A 20,939-nucleotide genomic window follows, 5' to 3' on the forward strand; every position below is an offset into this window, starting at 1 on the left:
GCTGCCACCAGGAGCAAGGCGGGAGAAACAAGCGGGGCAGGTCAGACATGGCGCAGTCCGAGGCGGGTCGGACACGGCGCAGTCCGAGGCGGGTCGGACACGGCGCAGTCCGAGGCGCACTGGCTGCATCCTGCAGGCCCAGAGCACCTGGGGTGCTCTGCATGCATGGGAGCGGGCAGAGTGAGGAGCACAGGGCCACCAGCCCAAGCCAGGAGCAGCTGCAGCTTGAGGTGGTTCATGCAGGCAGAGAGCAGGAGGAGTGGGTGTCGCCGTCTGTGCGCTGCACGGCAGTGGTGCCAGCAGACCCCATGCCTGGTGGGCAGTGCCAGGGGCAGGGGCAGGCACAGGGTGAATCCTGAGAAGCTGGTCCATTGTCGCAGGGATGGGGCTTAGCCCAGGGGAGTCTTGGGGGCAGCTGTGGGGAGGCCTCCAACCACTGCCAGCCCCTTCCCGCTGTCCGGGGGTTGCCCCAAGCGGCAGCACCGTAGCTGTGCTGTAGGAGAGCTCGCTCCGGGCCCAAGAGGTGCTGACTCTGAAAAGCAAGAGGGGGAAAGACCCAGTCCATGAGACGCGCGGTTGGGAAGCCGGCACAGCCTGGGAGGGGAAGCAGACCTTGCCAGGTGAGCCATCAGGCCCCTCCTCCTGCAGAGGACATGCTGGGAGATGTGGCAAGGCAGCACTGAAGGAAGTAACTTACCTGCTGGGCTGTGGGCTCCCCTCCCCAACTCCTCCATGCTGCTTTGGAAGAGAACAGAGCACCCATCATACCCTAGGCAAGGCCTGCCAAGTGCTCACGACCCTGACAATGCAGGCACGGCGCAGCAGTACCGGGCATGTATCAGGAGTGCAGGAAGCCCTAGTCCACTTGCAACCAAACCTTTTCCTGGGCCAGCCTGTCCTGAAACTGCAAAGCCTCATCTCCTTCCCATCAGGAGCCCCCACGTACAAAGGGCTGCCACTTCACAGGACCAGATACACAGCTTGAGTCTGTGCACGTGCTGGTTCCCAGCTGGCACCAGCTTAGACCAGGCTCAGCCCTGCAGCACCGACAAACCCCAGCCAGGTGCCAGCTGCAAGAGGCACATGGAGAACAGCCACAGTGGAACAGTTCTCTCACGCCCACCACCACAGGCACTTCTACAAAGACCTACAGGTTGATCCTCCACTGCTGGCTTGGTACCATCAGCTCCTCCCGAGCACAGGACAGACAACGGCAAGCTCAGCCCCGGGCCCCAGTCCATGCAGAAGTCAGCATGACCCGGCTTCTATCCTGGCCCAAGCCCCAGGGAAATCAGTGGGAGGAGAGGGACAACTCTGAGTCCCACCTGAGAAGCGTGTCTGGGACAGGGTGGCCTCAGAAGAGTGGCAGAAACAGCACAAGTAACATATCTGGGTACACCCTGAGGGTCAGCACCTGTCCCCCACAGCTCCATAGCCAAAACTGAACTGCAAGATCTGACCCTCCACAGCTCAGCTCCCTGTTCACTCAACCTCTCAGCTGACAGAGGCAGAGAAAGCAGCAGGAAGCTCCATCTCTCTTGCTCCCAAGTGGATCTGTTCCATGCTCAAATCATGCCTGTGGCCCCAGCAGCTCCCCTTGCACGGGATGCAGAGAAGGAAACAGGACAGGGTTCATCAGAGACCCCTGAACACAAGCAGCAGCTCACCACCTACCTAGGTAAGGTTTCACCAACGTTATCATCTTCCTCCTCTGCCTCTTCCTCCTCCTGGCAAACAAAAACAAAACAACAAAACCCCACCATGACACCTTACTGCCTGGGCAAGTCTCCACCAGGAGCGAGGCTGGGCTGCCCAGAGCCTGTTCTGGAGCAGCAGGGCAGTTCCTGGCGCCTTCGCAAGACAGTCACCCACCGGGCATGGCGCAGACAAAGAGTGCCTGCAGGCAGTAGTGGGAAACACGGCACCAGCAGCGCCTGGCGGCTGAAGTCCTCAGGGCTCAGACACACAGCCACACGAGGGGACAGACAGACCACAGCTCTTCTCACGTCCCCTTCAGCCCGCAAAGCACCAGACACGGGCTGCGAGCAGGAACACGCCGAGGCAGTTGCTGCACACAGCGCACCTTCGCCCAGAGACAGGGGTGGGCTGAGCACAACTTGCAGCTGGAGGGCCAGGCACAGGACCACCCAGGAGTGGGCTGCAAGCAAGCATGACCCCAGCACTGCCAGGCTGGGCCAGCACTGAAAGCACGAGGCCAAGGACCAAGCGTGCAGAGGCTCCTGGGCAGGGACACAGCGAGACCGGCAACACTGGCAAATGCTCTGACTGGCTCTGGACATGCAGTAGGTGCAGTGCAGGTGGGCAGGGCTGAACCTTAGCCCAGACTGGCAAGATGATGACCAAAGGGTCCTCTCCTTCAGGGACAGCGTCTCAGTCCTAGCAATGGCACCGAGTCTGCAGTGCAGGTGTCAGCTCCCTGTTTGATAGTGCCAGCAGAGCAAGGCTGAGTCCTGCAGCAATGCTGGGCCTAACAGGAGAGCTCGTGGAGCAAAGAGGAACCGTGCCCACCTTGTAAGCCAGTCACAGCACAGTGCCCCTCTTCATGTCAGGCCATCATGTGTGAGGGAGGCTGTGCAGACATCAACAGGGTCCTGGAAGGCCAGGAGCAGGGAGCTGCGTAAGGGTTACTCTTTTCCTGCCTTAACGCAAGACAGCCCTGGGCACGGGCCAGACTTGCACATACTGTACCCCAAACTGGTGTCTGAAGGGAGGGCTCCCCGGGGGGGCTGGCTCACTTGGTCTGCCGGGCTCACTGCTCTCCAAGACACATGAAGGGTGAAGGGGCTGTTCCTGCCTAGAGCCTGGGACAGGGCAAAAGCAGCAGAGTTAGTGCCTCAGCCTGGAGAAGGCCCCGCAGAGGATGTACAGGCAGGACTGTGGGCAAGGGACAAATGCCTATGCTGTGCTTGGTGCAGGGTGCAAACAAGGGTATGGGATCACTGCTCAGGGCAGGTACCACAGGGCCCTGAGCTGTGCTACAGCTCAGCAATGCAGAAGAGCTCAGCATGGAGAGCAGGGACACCTCCCACCCCACCCCAGCCAGAGTTAAGGCAGGCTCCCCGCGCAGGGCAGCGGCACAGAACACCAGGGCAGGGACAGCGCTCTCCTCACTTGGTGTGTTTCACCAGCCAGGCAGCAAGCCATCCCTCCTCCACACAGCCCAAGTCAGGGTCCCACACTGGAGACCCTGATCCCAGGGCTAGGCAGAGGGACACGTTTGAGAAATTCCTCCTACCTGCATGTGCTGCTTCCCAGAGATCCAGTGCCACCTGGAAAGCCTGGGCCACGGTCAGAGTCACAGCCTGGGCCTGTGTACAAGAAAGAGGGGATGTCTGCTTCCATCTGGGCCCTCAAGCCAGGACAACCCCACTGCCATGAAATCTGGAAGTCCCCAGGCCTCCCTCGCTGCCTTTCTCTGCAGAGCACACACACGGAAGGCCAGAGCTCAGTGCGGTGTCTGTCTGCCCATGCAGGTTAGTCATCTCCCAGAGGAGATCCCAGAGGAGCTGGGACAGAAGAACCTCCTGTTGGTCTCCATCTGACCTGCCTCTGCAGAGCGTGAGCACACGTGCTGCCTGGCTCTGCTTCCAGCTGAGGTGCACAGAGGTAAGGGCTTTCTCTCTCTGAACAGGGAGAGGAAGGCCCTTGGTCCCACCCTTACCTCGTGGAGCCAAGAGCAGAAAGGAAGTGCTTACAATCTTCTTCTTAGGTGAAAGGAAGGCATGGCACTCCAGTGCCCCGCTCTCCTGACTCTGGGCAACATAAGCGAAGACTTTGTTCTGCAGCTTGTCTGTTGTGCAGTAGGAGATCCTGCAGGCATAGAGGAGCTGCTCAGGGTGATAACGGACCTCGCACAGGTCTTCTGCTGTGCTCCCAGCACACCAACAAGCAGTGCTGACAGCCTGAGGCATTCATCTGCCCCAGATGATCAAGCAGCCCAACCCCCCAGCAAGGGCTGAGGCTGCCTGGTACCTACAACTATTAAGAGATGGCTGCATCCATAGGCATTCCCTCCCGTGCTGCCCTGGTGTGCTCCTCGGTCCTCTGATGCCCAGTTCAACCCAACACATGAACTCAAGCACCGAGACAAAGGGGCACAGAAGGATGGGTGATTGCTTCCAAGGACACGACTGGAGGCCAGGCACATCACCTCTGGTGCCAAGACCCAAATTTTGCACAAAAGAGAGGTCTTGCCTCTGCTTCCCATCTAGCCACCAGCCTGCAGCCATGCTCCCCTCACACCAGCACCCACGGACACCCAACCCAGCCAAAGCACAGCTGGCAGCAGTAAAAAGCCCACACATCGGCTCTCACAGCAGTTGCCTTTAGCCAGCCTGAGGAAGCTGCAGTCTATGGCACCCTCATGCCATTGCAGCCAGAAGGGTGGTCCTGTGTCAGCAGAGAGAGGCAGACATGCAGTCCAGCCCTAACTGGGGGCCTTTCCAATCATCAGCCTCGACATTCTGCTTGAATGCCAGAGGAGACAAGCAAGGCCCAGGGAGAAGACGGAGCGCTCAAGGCCACCCAGGACTCTGCCTGAATTCAGCCTCAGGCAGTGCTGTGGGGCACAAAAGGGAGAGGGCACAGGCCTCAGGGAGCCAAAGGGAGACCTAAGCTTGAAGGTACCACTGACAGAAGGCCCAGCCCCTCCCTGGCTGCTCAAGGTCCCACCAGTCCCCTGCTGGCTGCTGGGGAGCCCCTGGCCCTCCACACACCATGCCCACCTGTAGATGGAGATGCTCTCAACCATCTCCTTTGTGTCTGCATCCTGCAGCGAGATGCCCCTCGGAGATACTGTCAGAATCACCTTCTGGAACTTGCGAGCTCCCACCCGTGCCTGGCAGTGGGGAGACACCAGATACCTCTGCAAATCTGGCAAAGGTCTTCACCCCACTATTGCTGGCAGGAGTCCCCCAGACTCTGTACAGAGTGCCACCCACTCAGACCCCTGCTGTAGGGATGGGAAAGCCAAGCCTGGAGAGCAGGCATGCCTGGCATAGAACACCCCCAGAATCCATTCACACTACTGCCATGCACATGGGAAAGGACAGACCCCACCTCCTCCAGTATTTTACCCTTCTCTCCACCCTGTGACAGACACAGCCCGCTCCTAGCCCTGTTGCCAGTGTGGCACAGCTCTGCTCCTAGCCCTGTTGCCAGTGCAGCAGCAGGCTGTGAGAGCTGTCCTGCAGAAAGACAGCTTCCCCTTGCAGCACACAGGCAGAGACCAGCCAGCCCCTTGCCCACCACCCTGCTCTTGGCAACAGCATGGTCCCTCACTGGGGTTCAGGGCTGGGACATGGACACTTCCCAGAGCCCCGAGGCTAGGCTCTGAACTGGCTTTTCTCCACCCCAGCACAGCAGGGCCCCAGGGCCAGCTCTCACCGTGGCCACGATCCTGCGGATGGCAGCAGCAGCCATGTCTTCTCCTTTGGGTTTTTCTACCAGCGTCATGCCTAGATACTTGAGTGTGAAGCACATCCCTTCAAGCAGTGGCTCCTGCATATCAGCCCAGCTCTCAGGAAGCTCTGCAAAGACAAAACACCTTACAAGACATGTGCCAGCAGCCCCATGGCTAGTCCCAGCAGAGCCATTCTACCATAGAATCATATAATCGTTTAGGTTGGAAGAGATCTTGAAGATCATGAATTCAACCATTAACCTAACACTGCCAAGTCCACCCCTAAACCATGTCCCTGAGGACTGCATCTACATGTCTTTTAAATACCTCCAGGGATGGTGAATCAACCACTCCCCTGGGCAGCCTGTTCCAGTGCTTGACCTTGTTGCAGCTTCACCGCTACCAGTGGTGGTGCTGCTACCTGCACTCAGCAGGGCACTCTCCTGGCTCTGTGACATTCTTGGAAGAGGAACAGAACAAGAGGACAGTTCACCCTCAAAGCTTTAGTCCTCTATTCCTGGAGGTACAAGCTCTGTCAGCACAGACAGCAAGCTCCTGCATATCTGCACAGGGCCTCAGATGCTGCAGTGTCTGCTGCTATCTGCAAAAACCTTGCATTCCTGTGTCCCATCTATTTCGACACAAGCAGGATGTTCTTTGTGTCGCATTCATCTCACTCACCTAAGCTGCTGGCACATGTCAGGAACAGCAGCATTTGCTGCCACACTCGGTCAGATCAAAATCCCCAAGTCGTGCCAGGGTAACCAAAGCCAAACCCTCTGGTAGCTATCTTTTTGTAGCAGAAGGCTGCCAGGGAAGAGGTAGCTCATCCAGCAGTCTCAATCCAAGCTGACGTGACTGGGAAGCAACTGCACCACAAAGATTCTGTCTTAAGGAAGAGCTTAATCCTGGTATTTCAAGGATGCAAACTAGCTTCCAGGAAAACACATTTTATGGATGAACTCCAATGCACAGAGGCAAGAGAGCTCCCATGTGCATTACTTTGCAGGTCACAGAATTAAAGGGGCACTGGCTTGTTTCCCGTGTCCTCTCTTTTCAAACCCCATTGCTGCAGTCAATAAAACAAAATAAAATAAATAATAGGCAGTGTGTTTGTTCACTCCTGAAAGATTTCCTAGGGACAGTCCTCAGCATCTCCATCTTCCTTCAGAAACCAGTCCGTTTCACCGGCGTGTTGTGCCACAAGGCAGACGTGCCGGTGGAAGGAGGAGCACAGCCCTGCAGGCAGCCCTGACACCACTGCCGATGGCAGAGAACACAAAGCAAGAACTTTCCATCCAACCTCTGCTCCAACAAGACAGAGCCATTGGCTTCAACAGAAAGTTCACTGCCATCAAAGGCAAAAACTTTAGTTATCAGACTAGTGTGCCACAAAGGAACAATTCTCTTGTGCCTAGCACTTCCTGGTGATAATTTTCAAGGAGAGACGAAGCAGATGTTAGCACACATTTACTTTTCTCAAATCCCAAAGTGCGCAAGGATGGTGAGAGAGGAGAGATGCAGAAGGGCTAAGACACAGGGAGTCATAGTCTCTGTCTTTGTGGGGATTCAGCCCACGAAGGAGGGAAGGAACGGGAACACAGAAGTAGCATGCTCTGCTACAAACACCGGGTTTGTACACTTCCCTGGGAATTGCCTCGGTATCTACTGCTCTCACTAAGCTAATACTTTTCAGGGTTATTTTTTCATCTCTTTCCTGGGATTAGCTCCCTGAACATTACTGGCACAGTTGCAGAAGGCTCTGACTCATAATTGGAATAACCTGAACCCTCAGGGAAATCAGGAGACCTTCTTTGCACAGCATACTCCTGCACAACTGACAACTACCAGGGAACCCACCTGGCACCACGAGGGCCTCGGGGACCTCCACCCAGCGTAGAAGAGCACTGTCTCACCCCGGGCTTTGAGAACAGCCCACACATGCTGGGGCTGCCCGAGTGAGCTCTGCTGCTCCAACAAAGCCTTTGGGCGGCCGGGACTGAGGAAGCCCAGGCACAGCCCTCCGGCTCCATTCCTGCCGAGTCTGCGAGGTCAGTCTGGGATCTGGCCATGCCACGGGGCGCTCGGCAGTCCGCCCGCAGCGAGCGGCTGCCAGGCGTGGTGCGCTCCCCGCACGCGTGTCCGTGCCGCCGGGGGAGCAGGCGCAGCAGCTCGGGGAGGCCAAGGCCTGCACGGGCTGGGGAGGATGCCCGTGGATGTTCCAGCACCTGGCGCCGCCGCCCGAGGCCCCGCAGCCCACCGCCGGGGGTGGCCTCAGGTCCAAAGCGGGGCGGGAGGCCGGCAGCCCGGGGAGCGCGGCGGGGAGGGCCCGGCGAGCAGCCCGCAGCCGCTGTCCCCGGGCACTGCCGCAGCGCGCCCCGGCCCCACGGCACGGCCACAGCCCGTGCCCCGCGCCGCTCCCCGCGGCAGCAGCGGCCGCGTCCCGGGCCCGGCCAGACCGAGACGCGGGCTCCCTGCCCAGAGCGACGCGACGCGACGCCCCGCCCGGCCCCGGCCCCGGCCCCGGCCCGCGGCCCCCGCCCGCCCCCGGCCCGCACTCACTGCGCCGCCGGCGGAGCCCCAGGCCGTGCCGGGCGAGGCGCGGGCTCCGCAGCACGGCGCGCCCCGCCGCCCGCAGCGCCTCCATGCCGGGGCCGGAGCCGAGCGCGAGCCCTGCCGGTATCGGGACGGTGAGCGGCTCCGGCACAAGGACCACCCGCCGCCGGGCTCGGCGCGCTGACGTCAGGAGCGGCGGAGGCGCTGGGGTTGCCGGGGCAACGGGGGGCGGGGCGAGTCGGGCCCGGCGGCGGCGGCGGCGCGGTCCCCGTCTCGGTCCCGGTCCCGGCCCCGTTCCCGGCGCTCGGCGCGATGCAGCTGCGGCACGTGCGGACCCTGCTGGCCCCGCAGGTCGGGCCGGGCCGGGCCGGGCCGGGGGGCGCGGGCCGGGCCGGGGGCGGTGGCGCTGAGGCTGTGTGTGCTCCGCAGGACGGGACGGCGCGGGTGACCTGCATGGCCTGGTCGGCCAGCAGCTCCCGGTTCGCCGTCTGCACCGCGGACCGGGTGGTGCTGCTGTACGACGAGCAGGGCGAGCGGCGCGACAAGTTCTCCACCAAGCCCTCCGACGCCAAGGTGAGGGCCGGGGCCCGGCCCGCTGCCGCCGGGGCCTGCTGCGGCGGGGCGCCGTCGCCTGCGGGCCGGCCCTCCGCAGTGGTTCACGCTGCCGTCCTCTCCACACAGTACGGCAGGAGAAGTTACGCGGTCAAAGGCATGGCCTTCTCCCCGGACTCCACCAAAATCGCCGTTGGCCAAACGGACAACATCGTGTACGTCTACCGGATCGGAGAGGACTGGTGAGTCTGGCGCGCAGCGCCCAGCGGCCGGAGCGGCGGCAGCGCTGCCCTCCCCGCTGCGCCGTGTGCGCCCTGAGCCACGGGGCTGCCCGCATCCATATCCAGCCTGGCATACGCCGCCGTGCCCATCGACTGACCCTCTGTGAGCCGCTCGGGTGTTTCTGTGCTGAGCGGCAGACGGGGCGTCCTTGAACACAGCCTTTGTGGAGCCCTGTGCGGGCCTGCACCAGCTGAGCTGCTGGGGAGGGCAGCTGCGGAGCCCGTGCTGCTGTCCATAGATGTGGAACGGTGATGCACACCTGCCTCACTTCAGCCTCATTTGCTGGTGTGTATTGTGCTAAAGATGCTCAGAAAGGCAGGTCGCTACAATTTTGGAAGCTCAGAAGTTGAGGTTTTTTTTTAACATTTTCTGCCCAAAGTTGGCTTGTGATAGACAGAGAATGTACAAAACTGAAATGACCTGTGTTTGGCAATACTAAACCAGACTGAATACATGCAGTAGGGTAACCAGAATGGGCAGTATTACTAGTGTCACTGATAGTTGTTTTTGTGTACCTTTTTCTGCAGGGGTGACAAGAAGGTGATATGCAACAAGTTCATCCAAACGGTGAGACCCAGACTCCTGTTTAACTCCATTTTCTCCAGCATATGTAGGATAAAGACAATTAGAGGTGTCTCTGCTCATACTCGCTAGTGTACTTGGCCAACCTGTCAGTGGTACTTGATCTCCAAAAGATGCAGGTAGATCCTAAGATAATATCTAAATTTTGAGACATGTATTACTTTGTCAAGCTTCAGGGGCCTCGTAATGTCTGGGTACAACACAGGAATTGTTGAGTGATCAGTGGAGTCAATTACAAAACTTTGGAGAACACTTTAGGTATCAGTGGACAGAATGTTTTAAGGGAGTTGAAAGAGAAAAGTAGGAGAGACGCTGAGCCCTACTATTTTTTACAGGTTGGCAACTCTAAGCCCCAAGATTCCTTATTAACCAAAATGTAAAGTGTGAGGAATTCAGTCAAACTGTACAGTTTCCACATGTTCAAAGTCCTCAGATTTGTAGTTTCAGTCAGGTTATCTCCCTGGCAGCCTTCGTGTTCTGCTGCTCTAGCTCTGGCTGCGTGTGTCAGAGCAGTCTCCTCGGTAGGTTTCTGGCAAGGAGTGTCCTGATGTTGATGTAAGCATCTGGAAGAGGCAAAGGTATGATAAGTTCCTTGCACAGAAGGCCATCTGTATGAGAAAATGCAGTGCACTGACTGCTGCTTTCACCTTCAGGAGCACATGTCCAGCAGCTGCCCAGGCTTTCCAGCCAGCTGCCGTCACACTGTGCCCCCACTTTCTCTGTGTCACTAGAAACGTTCTCTGCTAGGTAGGCCTCTGAAGTGGCCAGTACCAGTTCAGGGGAATCATCCTCCTGGGCCTCATCCCCAGAAGACACGGGCAGAGCTGCTGCTGCTGTGGTTGATGGAGTTTCTGTGCCAGGCTTTCTCAAGCTGCCTCTCGGTCTCTGGGCTGAACACCTACATCTCAGGGTTGGGTTGTGGCCCACCACCACGGCTGCTCTTAGGGTGGCTTAGGAGGGCCCTCCAGCCTCTCTGAATGCTTGCTCCTGGCTGCAGGAGGGGAATCCATGTGATCCTGTTGCTTGGGTGATGAGTGAAGAAAGCTGCTGGTTAGCCTTGGCTTCTCTATGGTTGAGCTGCTGCGCTGAGTGGTCAGGACACTGGAACAGAGTGTCATGAGGGAAAGAGAGCAAGAGCTTGGTGCCCACCTGTGCCTTTCCTGAACATCGTTATCCCAGCTGTGGGTGCCTGTAGCCTCACTGGAGAGGCCTTTTGTTGTTGATGGCTTGCTGCCTGCCAGTGGGACCGGCTTCCTGCCCCTCTGGCTGTCCTTTGCTGCAGCTCTGGGCTACCAGCCCCGACGGAGCCTGCTTGCCTCGCATAGGCTTAGGTGCTGTGCACAGCATGTGTGCGCTTTTTTATATTTTTAATGTAGTGGTTTGTTGTTCTTTTCTCGCATTCTCTCATTTTCCCCATGGCTTTTCTACCATTTCTATCATAATAAATCCTTAATTTTTTCTAACGCTGTATTTTTACCACTGTGTCCAGTTTTCTCCTGTAACTAAATATTGTTATTTACAATTTTTTTTGTGCGTTCAGTCAATATGGGAGATCATTTATTGAGCCCTTTCCCTCTCCTGCCATTTGCAAAACCCGTTGGGCACTCTTACGCATCTCATGAAGACAGTGACGCTGTTCAGCGTCCTGCCAGAGGGTCAGAACGAGCAGGTGTGGGTTTAACTGCTCCGCACTGGTCACTCAGCACAGTACCACTTTCTGAGGGTTGTTCCTAGGCTGCCACTGGGCTGCTTGTGGTCGCGAGACCGAAAATGAGGGTCTGGCAGAAAATGAGGGAAATATACGGATGTCTGGGAAGCAGGTGTAACAAAAATGGTTCTTGGTCATTGACTGGATGTATAAATTATGAGCAGCTTAGGTATCCAGGGGCATTTTGGTATCTGATTGTAGCTGTGTTTGCTGATGTGGATGGTAAGAGTGGAGGATAAAGGTGAGATGAATAAATGAGGGTGTATATTTGTCTAAAGCAGGCCCAGATGCTTACAGTGGAACAAACGAGCCAGTGAGGCTTGTGCTGGTGGCACAGTGCCAAACACCAGCCTTCTTATAGACTGCAATTCTGAAGTTTAAATATGAAGCGGTTTCATTAACTCTCTTGGCCCGCTCTTACAGATGGGTTTGACAGTCAGCTTTATTTGCCCTGACCCTCACCTCAGATTTTGACAGTACCTTTGGTTTGGGTTTAATGAACCTGTTTCTACCTGACCTACTTGGTAGCATCTGATAACCGTCTTGCTTGTAACTGAAAAAACAAGGACTATTTCTGATTCATCATATGAAGATCCAGTATACAAATATTATCATATCTGTTACAGAAGCTGGCAAAGTCAAATTATTTTTATGTTTTGTTGTTGAAAAAAATCTTTTAAAATAACTATGATTTTGTACATTCAGCAGTAGTGTGCGGAAAACCACACATCTGATCAATAAGTAACCCTCTCAGAAGAGCATCCGTACTAAACACATCTGGTATAACTTTCAAGCCCTCCCTGCTTCAGCCCTTCTGAGCTTGTTGCTTTACCCCAGCTCACTATTGTCTAGTTTAAGCTTCAGCACGGAGGGCCTTAATCCTACTTTAAGGTCTGTCCAGATGCTCCCGTCTCTTCTCTTTCTTGGTCTGAGTGGTTTTACTGTTCGTGAGCTGTCTTATATAGCACTGGGGCAAGAAGCTAAGTACGGTGGAGCTCTTACCTCTCTTTTTTCCTCCTCCTTGGCAGAGTGCTGTGACCTGCTTATCGTGGCCAGTGGAAAATACCATTGTCTTCGGTCTTGCTGAAGGAAAGGTAGAGAAACTTGTTATTTGCCTGATTTTCTTTTCCATGCAGAGGCTACCAGGGCCTGCAAGCACCTGGGCTGCAGGGTAGGAGCCATTACTGTGTGGCACTGAGCACGGAATAGCAACAAAGGGATTACACTACTGCCTTGAATTATCTGGTTCTAGTTCCCAGTTAGTCCTTGGAGGTTCTACTGGACCACTTGGTCCTTTTCCTGAGCCTCTCTAGAAATGTGGAAGTGTGACTCCAACTTTTCTACTTCTTCTCCAACCTACTGGAAAGCAGTGAGCTTCCTGTGATTTCTGGCACTGATTATGGACTGGGAAGCCTCTGGGGATGTGTCGTGGGTTAAGCTGACCCTCCCACACAGCCGGTCACTCCCCCTCCCCCAGCCCCAGGGATGAGGGAGAGAATTAAAGGATAAATGGGATACCCGTGGGTTGAGATAAGAACAATTTAATACAGATGATTTAATACACAGTGTAGATGCTCACCACCCCCTCGTATGCGAAGCCCGTCTCGTCCCGAAGCTGCAATCCCGGACGAACGCGAGGCCCCGAAATAGAGAGGAGCAGAGAGAGAGAGAGAGTACTCCGAGAGTGGGAGTGCTGGGAGAGAGGGGAAAAAAAGGCAATAGAGCAACAGCGCAGCAAGCGCGGAAGAGCAGAAGCGGCGAAAGAGCCAAAGCGCCAAAGCCCGTCTGTCCAGCTGCCCCTCACTGTTATACTGGGCATGGCGCTGCATGGTATGGAATACTGATTGGCCAGTTCGGCCTCAATCTTAAGTTCCACCACAAATCACAAGGGGAATCGTGGCCCCCTTGTCCCAGCCATGCTCCCCCCTTATCCCGCCGTGCTTCTGCACTCCGGCACACTGAAAAGTCCTTGGAGTCTCACGTCCAACCACAAACATCAGCTTGCTATCAGCATTCTTCTCAGAGCGAGCCTCTGAGTGAAACCAAAACACGGAGCTCTTCTGGCTGCTAAAAAGAAGAGCTAACCCGGTCCCAGCTAAAACTGGGACAGTATGTTACACTGGGGGAAATCCACTTTCTGCAGACAGAAGCAACATTGATCAGATTCTCTTTCTCAGGTTCGTTTAGCAAATACGAAGAACAACAAGTCTTCCACCATTTATGGGACAGATTCCTATGTGGTCTCGCTAACTTCCAAGTGAGTATGGTATTGCTTTAGTCTATGCTGCTTTGACTCGGTCTCCTGCCCGCTGTTGTCCCTAACGTAACTGGTGGCAGTATGGGAGGTTGCCAGAGTATCTTTCTGCTGCCAGTTCCTTGTCAAGATAATAAAATACTGTGCTTTACAGAAGGAATTCCTTCCTATAATTAATACCTGACTGTGCTACACTGACCCATGCGGTTTGGTTGTCCATCAAAGTCACTTTGGGATGCAAGTCCCCGTGAGATTACCTACATACATTGATTTATTTGAATCCGTGACTTTATAAAGATTAAATTTGTAAACTTCATCTAGCTAGTTATTAACATTAGTCAAGTTTAAAAAGTAAATATATTCTGCCAGATAAAACTGTCACAAGGCTATAATTAGAAAAATAACCATGAAATGCATTTTTAAATTATTTTAATCAAGATTTCATTTTAACTACTTCAGTATCCTTTAACTAAAAAATCTAGGATATGTCATGGTCCTAGCAGTGGGATTTTCACTAAATGGGGTCATGCTGGTTTTTGAGTGCTAAACAAATAAAAAAAAATAAAGCTAGTCTAGAACTCTGACTTCGTACTGCTGAGAAATCCCTCCAAAGTCTATCTGCCTTTGCCTCTATTCCAGAAGATTTCTATTTCTCTCTTCCTCTCTTTTCATGGCCCCTCTTCTTCCCCCACCTCTCTTCCCTGTTTGCCCTTCGCTCCCTCTCTCCCAATCCTGCCCCTAACTCTCTCACCTTCTTCTTTTATTTCTAAACACAGCTCATGCCGTTATTGCTGTGGTATCAATAACAAATCTGGGCTTGCAGACAACAGAAGACAGATCTATGATTCCTGGATCATTAGAGTGTTCATAGAATTTGTATTCTGTACTCGAACCATCTTTAAAAAGTGGGTACATTATGTTAGGCCTATTTCTTCTTCCTTGCTCTCTTCTTCCTGCTTATGTCAAGAAGTACACAAGTCATTAATGCTACAAATAATAGACTTAGACCTGCAGTGTTTGTCCAGATGCTTTTTCTCTAAATTGTGTTGCTTTTAGGGGTACATAGTGTCACAATATCCAGCCTCACTTCTGGAACAGTTCTAGTGCAAGGATTGTTTGATATACATTGCTCTAAGAAACTGTGTCCATAGTCATTATTCCACTTAAGGTTACTTAGCCTCCTGGTGTTTTGGTAGTACAGAAAGGTCGTCATTGGGATTTTACATCACGAAGATACTTAACTGGCCGCTCTCCTTTCTGCTCTCCATAGTTTTGTTGGCTTTGCTTTTGCAAACACCAATACAGGTGCTAGATATTCTTGTGTTCATCACCCAGCTTGTCTTTGATGAAGGCTCCTTTGATGAAAAACATCAGCTATGACCCTGGGACTGACTCTTCCGGACAGGGATATGAAAGTAAAGGTGCAAGTCTTACTGCAATATTGCATCATCCTGTCTGTGTTTCTTTGCAGTGTGTCGGGGAAGGGAATCCTGTCTGGCCATGCAGATGGAACCATAGTACGCTTCTTCTTTGATGATGAGGGCTCAGGTGAATCACAGGTATCAAAGATCCTTCTTCAGTGGGCAAAATTCCTGTTTGCACACCCTATGCCCCAGCTCAGGAGCTCTGGAAAGGGATGAAGCTGTGGAGGGAGTGCAAGTCTGGAGAGGAGCTGCAGCCCGTGCTTGTTAGCCTAGGTTTTGTGGAGCATTAATGAAGACAGAATGGTGACTAGATGCTTTGAGTGTGGTGGTAAGAGGGGAAGTTACATTTTTGTGTATGAGACATAAGGCTTTTCAGGTGTCTGGAAAGATCTGATGTTAAGAGTGTTGCTAAGGAGAATGGTGCTTGAATGGGTAGGGTTCCAGGGAACAGCTGTTGTCGTCTTCTTACTAAGCAAAGTATAGTTATCCCAGTTAATGCTGAATCCCAAGTTCACGCTGTCTGTGGACAGGATACTCTAGGCACCTAGCATTTCTCCTGAGCCTCCTGCTCTTTGCCAAAAGGAGCAGTCTCTGTTCTTCAAGCCGTGCTGAGGGAAATGCTGTTCTCACTCAGATCTTTTTGCTCCCGTTTCAGCATGTCTGCTCTCTGCCATCATGTCCTGAAGGCCCAGATACACTCTGCTGTGTTAAGAGTGCATCCCAGTCTAGTTAATGGTAGTGGTCTTCTTACTGGCATCGGAAATCTGTCTCCCAGTTACGTGAATGGAATAGTTGATACATCTCTCAGTTCTGGTTTCTGTCTCCCTTCCTGCAGACTGGGGCAGGCAGATAAAGCAGCGCCATGAACTGGACTGCACAGAAGGGCCTCACACTGGTCTCATTGTGGTAGCTGATTGCAGAGGCCAGTTGGGGGTAGAGCCATTCATGTTTTCAGGATGTTCTTTCTTGTCTATTGTAGGGTAAGCTGGTGACGCATCCCTGTCCTCCTTACGCCCTTGCCTGGGCTTCCAACAGCATTGTGGCTGCAGGCTGCGATAAGAAGATTGTAGCTTACGGGAAGGAGGGCAATGTGATTCAAACCTTCGATTATAGCCGGGACCCATCAGAGAAGGAGTTCACCACAGCAGCTGCCAGTCCTGGTGGCCAGTCTGTTGTCATTGGCAGCTATGATAGGTACGGTGCCTGATAGTAAAGTCTCCCCTTTGCAGTGCTTTCTTCTTCAGCCATACACAGTTCTCATGTCTCTGCTTTCTCATCTGTTCTCACAGGTTAAGGGTTTTGAACTGGAGCCCACGCCGCAGTGCCTGGGAGGAAGGCAAACCTAAAGAAATAGCTCACCTCTACACCATCACAGCTTTGGCGTGGAAGAGGGATGGTTCACGGATCTGTGCGGTTTGTATCATCAGTCAGCAACCCTGAGCCCGCGAGTTGCACACCAGGGACAGACTTACATGTGCTTCTGAGAACAAAGTGATGTGAGAGTGGTCGCACCATCACCTAGGTGTGCGATGCACGGTGCCCAGGCTGAGACCTTGTGCAAAGGACACTGCTGTGGTCAGATGTCCAGTGTGCAGAGTATGAAGCTGTAAAATATCATGGATGGTTGTGTAATGGCTCATTGGCAGCAGCAGCCCTCCTTTTTTCACAGAAGCGTAATAAGGTCAGCATAGCTTCTCTAGAGCAGTCTCATGAGCATTGCTTCCTCTGAGCACCAGTGAGAAGCAGTATGCGAATTCATCTGTTACTTATACTCTGTTTATGTGCTATGTTTTCAGTTCAGAGTTGCCTTTCTTCTATTTTCAGCCATTGAGCCTTGATTTGCCTTTCTCTATTAAGTTAAATAATTCTTTAAAGCTCTTTAAAGTAATCTTATCATAGAATCATAGAATGGTTTGGATTGGAAAGGACCTTAAAGACTGTCTAGTTCCAGTCCCCCTGCCTTGGGCAGGGACACCTTCCACTACACAGGTTGCTCAAAGGCTCATCCAACCTGGCCTTGAACACTTCCAGGGAAGAGGCAGCCACAACTTGTCTGCAACTTGTCTGGGCAACCTGTTCCAGTGCCTCACCACCCTCAGAGTGAAAAATTTCTTCTTTATATCCAATCTATATCTTCCCTCTTTCAGTTTAAAGCCATTACCCCTTGTCCTGTCACTACATGCCCGTGGAAAAAGTCCCTCTCCAGCTTTCTTGTACGCCCTCTTTAAGTATTGGAAGGCTGCTGGAAGGTCTCCCCAGAGCTTCTCTTCTCCAGGCTGAACAACTCCAACTCTCTCAGCCTGTCTCCATAGCAGAGGTGCTCCAGCCCTCGGATCATCTTTGTGGCCCTCTTCTGGACCCGCTCTAACAGCTCCATGTCTTTCTGATGTTGGGGACACCAGAGCTGAATGCAGTACTCCAGGAGAGCAGAGTAGAGGGGCAGAATCACCTCCCTCGTCCTGCTGGCCACGTTTCTTTGGATGCACCCCAGGATACGGTTGGCTTTCTGGGCTGCAGGCACACATTGTCAGCTCATGTTGAGCTTCTCATCAACCAGCACCCCCAAGTCTTCTCCTCAGGGCTGCTCTCTGCCCAGCCTTTATTTGTGTTTGGGATTCTGTGACCCGTGTGGAAGACCTTGCACTTGGCCTTGTTGAACTTCATGAGGTTCACATGGGCTCCCCTCTCCAGCCTGTCAAGGTCTGTCTGGATGGCATCCCTTCCCTTCAGAGTGTCATCAGCAAACTTGCTGAGAGTGCACTCAATCCCACTGTCCATGTTGACAACAAAGATGTTATACAGCGCTGGTCCCGATATCAACCCCTGAGGAACATCACTCATCACTGGTCTCCATTTGGACATCAAGCTGTTCACTGCAACTCTTTGAGTGCAACCGTCCAGCCAATTCTTTATCCACCGAGTGGTCCATCCGTCAAATCCATGTCTCTCCAATTTAGAGACAAGGATGTCGTGTGGGACAGCGTCATGCTTTGGACAGGTCCAGGTAGATGACGTCAGTTTCTCTTCCCTTATCCACCAATGCTCATCGTTGGTCATAGAAGGCAACCACATCTTTCTGTATTAAACTGAATAACTCTTTAAAGCACTTAGATTATTTAGGAAGTTTGCTATTTAGAACTTTTCTGTAATAATTTTTGCATCTTTTTATGTTCAACTATCAAGAATCCTTGATATATTTTCAGACAATTAATTGGACGTGTGAGCAAGTACCTGCGGGGAAGAGGAAGGGGCCAAGGGATAGGAGATCGGTGGAAGGAATGGGGATGTTATAAAGAAAGAGATAAAGGTGGAAGGATTCTGCTGGAAGGGAGGAGAGACTGGGAGGCTGAAAGAAGCAGGAAACTGATGGGGATAATGGGGAAGATGAGGATAAAGGTGATTTTTAACTCCTTCTTTTCCTTTGCCATATATATTACAGTGTCTGGTAAGCTCTGTTTCTCTGAGAACTTCTCAGTCTTTCTGTTCTCTCAAGAAAGTCAAGATAGGGCTGGTCCTCATGCCTCTGGGGGCTTGAGCCTGGTTCCTCAGAGCAGCCAGGACCTGTGGATTTCTGTCTTACCTCTGATCCTCTTCATGTAAGTAGGGTCTGGAATCTCTCTCCTTAACAGAATTCACTGACTGTGCAATGTGTTTGTCCTCCCAGGGCACTCTGTGTGGAGGAGTTGAACAATTTGACTGCTGCCTTCGCAGAAACATTTACAAAAATAAATTTGAAATTACGTATGTGGGACCAAGCCAGGTAAGAGAATATCCAGTGAGGTAATGTCTCTTGATGGAAGCTAAAACTAGATGTGTTTGGAGTTCTGCACCTATGGTTTGTTCATAGCAAATTGTTAGGAAAGGCAAAGGGAGTATCCCAGGGAGAGGGTCAAGGCTGCCTGGAAATTGGCTAGGAGCAAAGACAGTGGAGTTTGTTTCCTAGCTTGTGAATTTGTGTGGGGTACCTCCATGTCAAATGCAGGCCCCTTAAGTGATTTAATTTCAACCATTTTTCGTTCAAAATCAGGTAGTAAGGGTGAGCTGGCAGTGTAGACACCCCTCTGCAGTCAGTGGAGAGAGAGCAGGACTCTCAGAGAGTAGCTCATCCTCTGGAGCCTGAGTAGTCCTCCAGTTAGGCTAGAAACTTCTAAATGGCAGAAGTGACAATCCCACACTTCTACTACAGTTGTCATCCCATACAAAAGGAATGGTAAGGTTTCTTTAAAAAGAAGAGTGAAATGATGTGAGGGGACATCTAAATACCAAAGTACCATCTGTTGCATAATCTTCCATGGGGCAACAAGTCTGTGTTCTTCCTCTGTGCTTGGCCTCATACTGCTTTTTCCCGTTTTCTCGAGGTCATTGTGAAGAACCTCTCTACAGGATCTCGAGTTGTGTTGAAATCCCAATATGGTTATGAGATCGACGAGGTGAAGATCTTAGGGAAAGACAGATACCTGGTGGCCCATACTTCAGATACATTATTGCTGGGTGACATCAGCTCCAACAAGCTCAGTGAGGTCTGTGGAATTTCTTGAGTGTCAAATGCTTAACTTTGTAACTCAAAGGCTATGTTTTCTGCATGGGAATAATACATCTGTTTTCAAAGAACCATAGAATAATTCAGGTTGGAAAAGACCTGGGGAGGTCTCTTAGCAAACTTCCTACTCAAAGGAAGGTCAGTATTAAATTCCAAAAGAAGGGTTTCAGCTGCATGTGGTGTGGAGATTCTGCCTCCACAAATCATAGAATCATAGAATCGTTATGGTTGGAAAGGGTGTCTAAGATCAACAAGTCCAACTGTCAACCCAACACCACCATGCCCACTAAACCATGTCCTGAAGTGCTACATCTACACGTTTTTCAAACACTTCCAGGTGTGGTGACTCCACCACTTCCCTGGGCAACCTGTTCTGATGTTTGTCCACTCTTTCAGTAAAGAAATTTTTCCTAATATCCAATCTAAACCTCCCCTGGTGCAACTTGAGGCCATTTCCCCTCGTCCTATCAGTAGCTACCTGGGAGAAGAGACCAACACCGACCTGACTACAACTTCCTTTCAGGTAGTTGTAGAGAACTATAAGGTCTCTCCTGAGCCTCCTTTTCTCCAGGTTAAACAACCCCATTTCCCTCAGCCACCCCTCATCACACTTGTGCTCCAGACCCTTCGCCAGCTTCGTTGCCCTTCTCTGGATACTCTCCAGCACCTCAATGTCAGTCGTGTGGTGGGAGACCCAAAACTGAACACAGGATTCAAGGTGTGGCCTCACCAGTGCCGAGTACAGGGGCACAGTCACTTCCCTGGTCCTGCTGGCCACACTGTTGCTGATACAAGCCAGGATGCTGTTGGCTGCCTTGGCCATCTAGGCATGCTGATGGCTCGTGTTCAGCTGGCTGAACTGATGGTCTGAACTGAATGAACTGGTGAACTGCAATGGTAGCACTGATTCTGTGGAGAAGATTTATGGAGGCAAAGGGACTGTTGGGGGTGCTTTTTATAATAAAGTTAGTCTGAGGAATGGAGAGAAATGCCTGTGAAAGAATAGGCTAGAGGGGGTACACTGGTCCCATAAAGGCCTCTTGACCAGAAGGCAGTAAGATACTATGCAAAGAGAACAGGAGTGTGAAGCAGAGGTTAAAAAAAGGAGAGTGAAATGAAGCTGGGAATGACTGAACAGTGTTGACAGCTGAAGTGCTGGAACATGTTCCCTTCTGCAGTGTAATTCTTGCTGTCTCTTGTGGGAGTTGAGAGTTGGGCAGTGGACCAGGAGCTGTCAGCCTGGCGTTGGCTCACTCCGTGCCGTTGCTTTGTAGGTAGCCTGGCAAGGATCTGGGGGGAATGAGAAGTTCTTCTTCGACAATGAGAATGTAAGTTGGATGGGACAGGATGCTATCCATGAATGGTGAGTAGAGCTCTGTGTGCACCAGCAGAAAGAGTGTCAACTGCACCTCTGGAAAACCCTGTTTCTTAGCAGTTTCCTGGTCTTGGCCTCTCCATGCAGATCCAGATCTGCTTTCTCTCCGTACTTGCCTCTTCCACATGCCAGGTACAGAACAAACTCAGTATGTGTGTGGTCAAGTTGCACAAGTCATAACCCTTTAGGAGAGAGGAGCAATAAAAGAGCAGCAGCCGGAGAGTCTGTTAGAGGTGCAGAATAC

At 52.6% G+C, this 20,939-nt stretch overlaps 2 protein-coding genes across 4 annotated transcripts in view; one reads left to right on the forward strand and one right to left on the reverse strand.

Annotated features, from left to right (window-relative positions):
* Positions 1 to 389: 389 nt before the first annotated feature.
* On the reverse strand, positions 390 to 8,069 carry LOC104373924 (low density lipoprotein receptor adapter protein 1). Its single transcript, XM_086631983.1, has 9 exons — positions 7,985 to 8,069; positions 5,407 to 5,549; positions 4,746 to 4,858; positions 3,717 to 3,831; positions 3,257 to 3,329; positions 2,710 to 2,822; positions 1,675 to 1,721; positions 698 to 780; positions 390 to 532 (listed from the first exon to the last, which is right to left on the reverse strand). Exons 1-9 carry the CDS (start codon positions 8,067 to 8,069, stop codon positions 390 to 392), a joined length of 915 nt encoding a protein of 304 aa, XP_086488109.1.
* A 221-nt stretch (positions 8,070 to 8,290) lies between these two features.
* Positions 8,291 to 20,939, forward strand: part of IFT172 (intraflagellar transport 172) — a 43,206-nt gene continuing 30,557 nt past the window's right edge. For 2 of the 3 annotated variants that reach the window (XM_086631985.1, XM_086631986.1), the window contains exons 1-12: positions 8,291 to 8,329; positions 8,408 to 8,551; positions 8,660 to 8,772; positions 9,340 to 9,379; positions 12,131 to 12,196; positions 13,280 to 13,359; positions 14,828 to 14,915; positions 15,760 to 15,974; positions 16,070 to 16,193; positions 18,445 to 18,540; positions 19,139 to 19,300; positions 20,595 to 20,648. In XM_086631985.1, the coding sequence (XP_086488111.1) occupies positions 8,291 to 8,329; positions 8,408 to 8,551; positions 8,660 to 8,772; positions 9,340 to 9,379; positions 12,131 to 12,196; positions 13,280 to 13,359; positions 14,828 to 14,915; positions 15,760 to 15,974; positions 16,070 to 16,193; positions 18,445 to 18,540; positions 19,139 to 19,300; positions 20,595 to 20,648 (1,221 nt within the window). Of the gene's footprint in view, positions 8,330 to 8,407; positions 8,773 to 9,339; positions 9,380 to 12,130; positions 12,197 to 13,279; positions 13,360 to 14,827; positions 14,916 to 15,759; positions 15,975 to 16,069; positions 16,194 to 18,444; positions 18,541 to 19,138; positions 19,301 to 20,594; positions 20,649 to 20,939 lie in introns of all 3 variants that reach the window. The other variant, XM_086631984.1, reaches the window with a different exon arrangement.

The sequence above is a fragment of the Tauraco erythrolophus genome, chromosome 2, assembly GCF_009769465.1.
Source record: "Tauraco erythrolophus isolate bTauEry1 chromosome 2, bTauEry1.pri, whole genome shotgun sequence".
Taxonomy (NCBI): domain Eukaryota; kingdom Metazoa; phylum Chordata; class Aves; order Musophagiformes; family Musophagidae; genus Tauraco; species Tauraco erythrolophus.

Excerpts from the sequence above, each read along its gene's own strand:
- LOC104373924 (XM_086631983.1), bottom strand. The coding sequence starts at position 8,069 with ATGGAGGCGCTGCGGGCGGCGGGGCGCGCCGTGCTGCGGAGCCCGCGC. Across the intron at positions 5,550-7,984 it reads GGGGCTCCGCCGGCGGCGCA|AGCTTCCTGAGAGCTGGGCT; the intron begins GTGAGTGCGGGC and ends TTGTCTTTGCAG. Across the intron at positions 1,722-2,709 it reads CCTTCAGACACCAGTTTGGG|GAAGAGGCAGAGGAGGAAGA; the intron begins GTACAGTATGTG and ends TGCCAGGAGGAG.